This window comes from Empidonax traillii, unplaced genomic scaffold (assembly GCF_003031625.1).
Source record: "Empidonax traillii isolate 1590-97213 ecotype Southwest subspecies unplaced genomic scaffold, ASM303162v1 scaffold155:size2260171, whole genome shotgun sequence".
NCBI lineage: Eukaryota > Metazoa > Chordata > Aves > Passeriformes > Tyrannidae > Empidonax > Empidonax traillii.
In genome coordinates, this window is record NW_020955348.1 from 915,690 (window position 1) to 921,830 (window position 6,141).

Here is a 6,141-nt window from a genome sequence, read left to right on the forward strand (position 1 = left end):
AGTCAGCATTTCCAGCTTCCAGCAGCTCTGAGATTAGCCTGTCCCTGTACTCCTTCCATGGCACGTTGCTGTAACCATGACAATCTAAGGACAGATGCAGGACAAGATTCGTGAGGAGGCACTTCTTTCAGCCCTAGGTGATAGACAAGCTTTCAGACAAAACAAAAACCCTGAGGTTTGAAGAAGAGTTTGCAGGGCCAAAAGCTTGTCCTGCCCTCTTCTCTCCCCCATTGCCAGGAAAACCAGTCTAAAAGAGATGTTCCCTCCAACTACTTTTATCCACAAATATTGCCCGGCATTCCTGTAACATTTTACTAACACTGCTTCAGAAATACACTGAACAGCACACTGGATTTTCAGGATTGGCTTCAGGTCTCGAGCAACTGTAGATCAGTCATCATCCAAGTTCAGGACAGCCTCGAGTTCCTCAGAGCTGGAGAGAATGACTGTCCCCAGACCGAGGAAGGCACCGTGGAGGGAATCAAGTTACTGCAGCCGTAAGTCAGGAGTCTGACTGATATCATGAGCCCTCTTCCATTTAAAAATAAAATAAATCTAATCAAAAGCCTTCATATATGATTAGTCCAGGACTTGTCTGAGGCTGAAAGTGGGGTGGAGAGGAAGGCAGCAAGAAAACAGCAGAAGAATTCTGCCTATAGATCTGAAAAAAATAGCTGAATGCAAACACCAAGTAGCGACCAACTGCTTGATCTAAAGGGGTAACATCTCATCTATGCTAGACTGCCAGCTTAAAATAGGCTTCTATAATCAGTTACAAGAGCAAAACTTAGCTTCATGAAATGATGGATCTTGTAGTTTTCTGAATGCAGTAACTTCTAAACCCAGAATAGTTACAGCACAAAGAACCAAAACTAACCTTCTCAAGGAAAATGTTTTCCAAACTGAAACTTTTGCAGCAGCTCTTTCCACTCAGGTCCCATGGCTAACAGAAACTCCATATATATATATTTTTTTTTTTTATTTCCACAGTGGCTGTTTTCTAGTGTCCATTATAGATTTCACCATTGGTGCACAAGGTTTCTCCTTCAGCCAAGACCTTGAGCAGCAGCACACGAGTCCCTTGCCCAGCCTGACCCAAAGCTGGCACAGCCAATGCTTTTCCCCTGGGGACTGACATCTCTCCTAACTTTAAGAACAAGTGGGAATTCTCTGTGTTTAAACAATGTTACTATTAGGGTATTTTGAAGCCAACAAAAAATAGTTGATTTCAGCGTGCTGGGGTGTATTTACGTAATACACAAGAAATTGGATGCTGGTATCACTGAATTACACAGAATCTTATTTTTCACTCTGTTACCACCCTAGTCACTAAAAATGGCAGAAGCCAGACAACAATCAGAAAGCAAAAGACACAGATATGCCTTCTTTAGAACATCTCTTTCAAATCTCTGCATCTTTACATATTGCTATTTCAGAAAACTTCACAAATGTGATTTATTTTTAAATGTTTTCCCTGAATCAAAACATGCAATTTTGGCTACCAAAATACAAATTTGGGTGAGGATCCTATCCTTAATTTCTGACACAAAAGAATTTTATCTTTCATGCTGCCCAGTCCCTACTTAAAGTAGTAGAAAGTAGCAGAGAGCTACATATAATAAATAAATGTTTTTATTGAAACAATCTGCTGTGAAGTTAAGCTTTCAGTTCATCTTTCATATATTCCTTTTTGCTGAGGAATGCAGTTCATAAGCAGCTTCCCTTTAGGTTTTTAGTCATTTCCTATCTTTTCAATTTAAGAACTCCCTTTTAGATTTGGGTTGCCTATCACTGTGTGCAATAATAGGTAAGATCTGTTAACATTAAAATTACCACTTAAGTAACATGCCACCTATACATTCTTGGTTTTGTACCAAAATAGTCTTTGAAGGAGGCCAGTTCTGAAAATCAAAGAAAACTTGGCCCTCAACACACAGATTTCTAACCATCTGAAAAAAGATTTACTTGCCACATGCAGGTCAAATAGAAAAGTTCAAAATAACCATTCAGTCCATCCAAAAACTACTAATAACAACTTCCTAAACATCAGCTTGGTAAAAAGGAAAAACACTGACTTGCATTTCAAATCGTAAGTATAAAATCACAAAAATAAGGGGGAAAAAATAAGGACACAAAGAAGAGTTAGATTGGAGCGAAAGACAGGAAGCTAGCAGGGCAAATCTCACTTCTGTCTATACATCATCACCATTTTTGGTAATAATTCACATTATGAACTGATCAAAAAGAAGCACCATGACTTTTGCTGTTGGTATCACTGATTTTCACCAGTGGTTATTGAAACAAAAAAAGCTATGGAGTGAGCAACAAGTGAACTGGATGCAATGATCAGAAAGTAACAAACTTTCCAGATCATTCAGAGCCAGATCTCATAATATTGTGCAGATGTTGCAAATCAGGACACATTACTGAATGAAATTGTGAGCATATTGTGCTTAAAAAATCAAAATAATTTAAAAATACTTTTAGAAACCTACCGAAGCTAGATTTTATAAGCTATACTACCAAAATCAAGCATTCAAGCTGCACTGTAACTAAAACTTCTAGTGTTCTGTTATTTCTGCCCCACCAAAAATACTCCAGCTTTAGTACCTCAGGATGTTTTAATTGCTCTTAACTGATGAGCACTTTCAACTGCCTTATACCTCCACAGCCACTGTTTGTATAAACACCAGACTGCTTCATCAGCTCGTTTTCCTTCTTGTGCTATCCTCCATACTCCCAATTCCTCTTCTCCAGCTGGTTTTCCTCATTTCTCTGCTTGTGTTTTCCCAATTTAAGTGCTTTTTCCCAGCACTGTGGAGGTGGACACTTCCCATGTAGTACAAGCACATCAACTCAGAACCTTCCCTTCTTGACCAACTGGATGGTTGTCTCAATTCTCCTTTGGCTTTAGATTTCTCTTATGGTTTGCAGATCCTAAAGTATCAGATAACAGATCCTGCATTTTGCAGTTTTTAACCTCATGACATTGTGAGGTCTGATTAAACATATTTGAATTTGGAAAAGGCAAAAACTTTCAGCCCAAGAATGAATTGCTGATTTGGAATCTTTTTTTTTGTTCTTGATGGGAAAGTAAAGACTTGGACTGTTGTAAGAAATGCAAAATCCTGAACCTTTGAACTCATACTCATTCTTTTCAAAGTGAGGCAATCGAGGTCCTAGAGTGTCTTCACCCTGTAGCTTTCCATCTCTCAAGAATGGGTAGGGCATAAACACATGGAACTTTGACTCTTATTACTCCTTTGATTACATTCCAGAATATCTTCCTAGATACTGAGAATTACTTTTCCTTCTCAATAGTTACAAGATTGGTCACATTTAGTTGGCAGAAGCGATACTAATGCTAAGTTCTGCTAAAACAGGTCAAGCTAACAACCAAATAATGAAAACAGGCAACCAATCCATATTTGAACATCATTCAATGTGCTCTTCATGTTCAGTCTAGACAAAAAAAAAAAGTTTACTCAAACATTTAACTTCATTTCTATGTACTGAATAGAGATGATTCATATGTGATCTTTGCAAAATTTAGAATTATTTTAAACAGCAGCCTGACATAAGACAGTTATCAGGCATTTTTAAAAGTAAACAGTTTTCAAATAAATAAAGTTTAAGTTTTCTTAGACAAACAGTGGCAGTACCACGTCATTTGGTTTACAGCACTGCAATCTCATCACCAGCAGTAAAGTCAGACGAGTCTGTTCCTCTTCCTCACCGAAATTTAAGAGGGAAGAGTCCAACAGGTATCATGTCAGAAAAAGATACTCTCTTGTTTCTGCTTCTAAATGTTTCCCTGCTCAGCTTTAGGTACATAATTTCAATAAACTCTTAAATAAAAGATTAATTCTTCATGCTACAAACCAGTTTTATTCAAAGTTCAACAGTACTCTTCTCTCTTCTTTTAATGATATTTTTGCCTCAGTACACAAGAAGTATTAACATCTTCATTTTTTATTTAATTTAGACTTGCAGACAGTGCCATTTCATTACTCATTTTCAAATCCACTTGCTCTGAAAAATGTATTTCACATTCCAGACTAACACATCTTTCTAAAGACTGGTATTGATTATTTATTTTCTACTGGTTTTTAAACAATCTCTTGGATTTCCACATAAAAACTACAGACTCGTTTTTCTTTTTATTCTTTGTAACAAATAATTTGAAGAACGTGTAAGGCCTTTAATTATGTGGTAAATTATTGATATGCAAAAATGCATCGTTATCTTCCATATCCTACTTCTGTCTGTGGTATTTGCTTGAACTGACAGAGTTAGGCTTTCAACTTCATTTGTAACAGAGGAAAAATTCCACTCAGTTTTCAACACTACGTGGCAACATCACCACCCTTTTGATGGTCAGGGCACAGTAATGGATTAAGTGCTACCAAGAGATGACATGACCATCGCTTTGCAGGAGCAAAGACACGCTCACTGCCCCTACAGACCCTGCTGGGTATCACAATGCCACAATTCTACAGAAAGATTAAATAGCAGTGACAATTCTGGTTTCCATCCACCTTTTCTGGGTTTTCTTGTTGTTTTTAAAGCAAATGTGAACACTCTTGTACTCACTCTGACATTCTATGAACTGATGAATAAAAGTGCAGTCCCCTCCACTCTTTGAAAGAAAGTGCTCTAGTAGAGAAAGAAACACTTAAGTTTACACCTTCTTATCATTTTCAAATTGATGCAACAAAAAAATTTGAAAGGCATATTAACAATATTTGTAATTGTGTATTCACAGTGAACTTCTGAAATCTGAGTTAATATGCAAGCAGACAAGACATGGAATTGAAATGATGTCTGAGTGATACTAGGAAATAGGTTTACTCTTTTGAACTGATCAGAAGAAAGTACTTCAATTGCCTTTTCAAAAGAAATGTGTATTTAACCTATATTCTTCAGCATTTTTATTCGCTTTAAAAGGGTATTTAAGTTTTTCATTAGTTTTCATGTTGATTCTTCATCTCTAATACCCTCTTGAAAAGAAAAATATTTATTTTAAAAGTGTTGTTGAATATGTCCCTTTACTTTTTAAACAGTTTCACTACACAGAAAATTTTTGAAAGGACAGTTCTACAAAAGAGATCCTAAAACTGGGCCCAGTTTCCAGGTTTACTCAAGTTGCTCCACATGACTTTGTTCAGCTCCCAGCTCCACCATACTCCTGCATCTCTTAAGTGAAAAGCTGCCAACACTTCCTTCTTGGAGAATCTCAAAAATCATTTGACCAAGAGTCCAGCAGTCTGAAAATGCTGCTTTTAGTATAAACCTGCACAGTGTGGGACATTCTAACCAAACTGTTCCATCACTAGCTCTGACATCAGAAGCTCAGTTGAAAAACTAAGCTTTACTATATTTCAAGGTTACTCTAAAAAGTACTTATTTTCTGTATTAAAACTTTTGTTTTTCCTTTTTACACGATCCTCTAAGTGACTGTATACAAATTTCTCATACCTTTCTTATGTAATACCTGGTTCACAAAATGTAAAGATGAAAGCCAGGTGTGGTGCAACTCACTGAGAAAAAAAACACTTTTGGAACAACACAACTGTTATCAGGGGCTTGATGTGTAAGCAAGTTCCTCTCTTCTGCACCAGCTCTTCTGTGGGTGCAGTGAGAGAAAATGAATGCCCAACCATCAGCATCTGAATACAGCTGGTTATAAAAAGCTTCTACAAAGGCTATAACGTGACTTTTAGTTCCTGTGCTCTGAACAGAGCTCTTGAATGCTGTGAGCAGCCACAGAAAAAAGCAGTGCAAAGCCCTTGTTCTTGCCATGGCCAGGGAGTGTCTGTACATACACCTTTAGGACTTGACCTGAAGTTCTGAGACAGACAAAAGGAATCTTAAAAAATATACTGATTTTACACGGTTGTACAGTTTTTCTCTTTTGTTGCCAAAGTTGCTCAATCTGCATTAGAATCTCAAAATTCTTAGCTCTTCTAAAATAATGCAAGACTATTTAGCAAAAAAAAAACCTACAAAAAACCAACCAACAGTAACTGTCTCCTGCTGCTTTAAAGAGAACAAAATCCAAAACCTGGCAGAGCAAATGAGTGCCCATCTGTCATACAAGGGCTAAAGGACCGGAAGATCCAGAAAGGCACAGACTGTGAT

At 37.2% G+C, this 6,141-nt stretch overlaps 1 protein-coding gene across 24 annotated transcripts in view; it reads right to left on the reverse strand.

The window, feature by feature from the left end:
- Positions 1-6,141, reverse strand: part of SLMAP (sarcolemma associated protein) — a 76,972-nt gene that overhangs the window by 25,111 nt on the left and 45,720 nt on the right. For 13 of the 24 annotated variants that reach the window (XM_027884822.1, XM_027884819.1, XM_027884821.1 and 10 more), the window contains one exon: positions 4,594-4,656. The exons of the other annotated variants lie outside the window; for them this stretch is intronic. In XM_027884822.1, the coding sequence (XP_027740623.1) occupies positions 4,594-4,656 (63 nt within the window). The remainder of the gene's footprint in view (positions 1-4,593; positions 4,657-6,141) is intronic. 24 annotated transcript variants of the gene reach the window in all.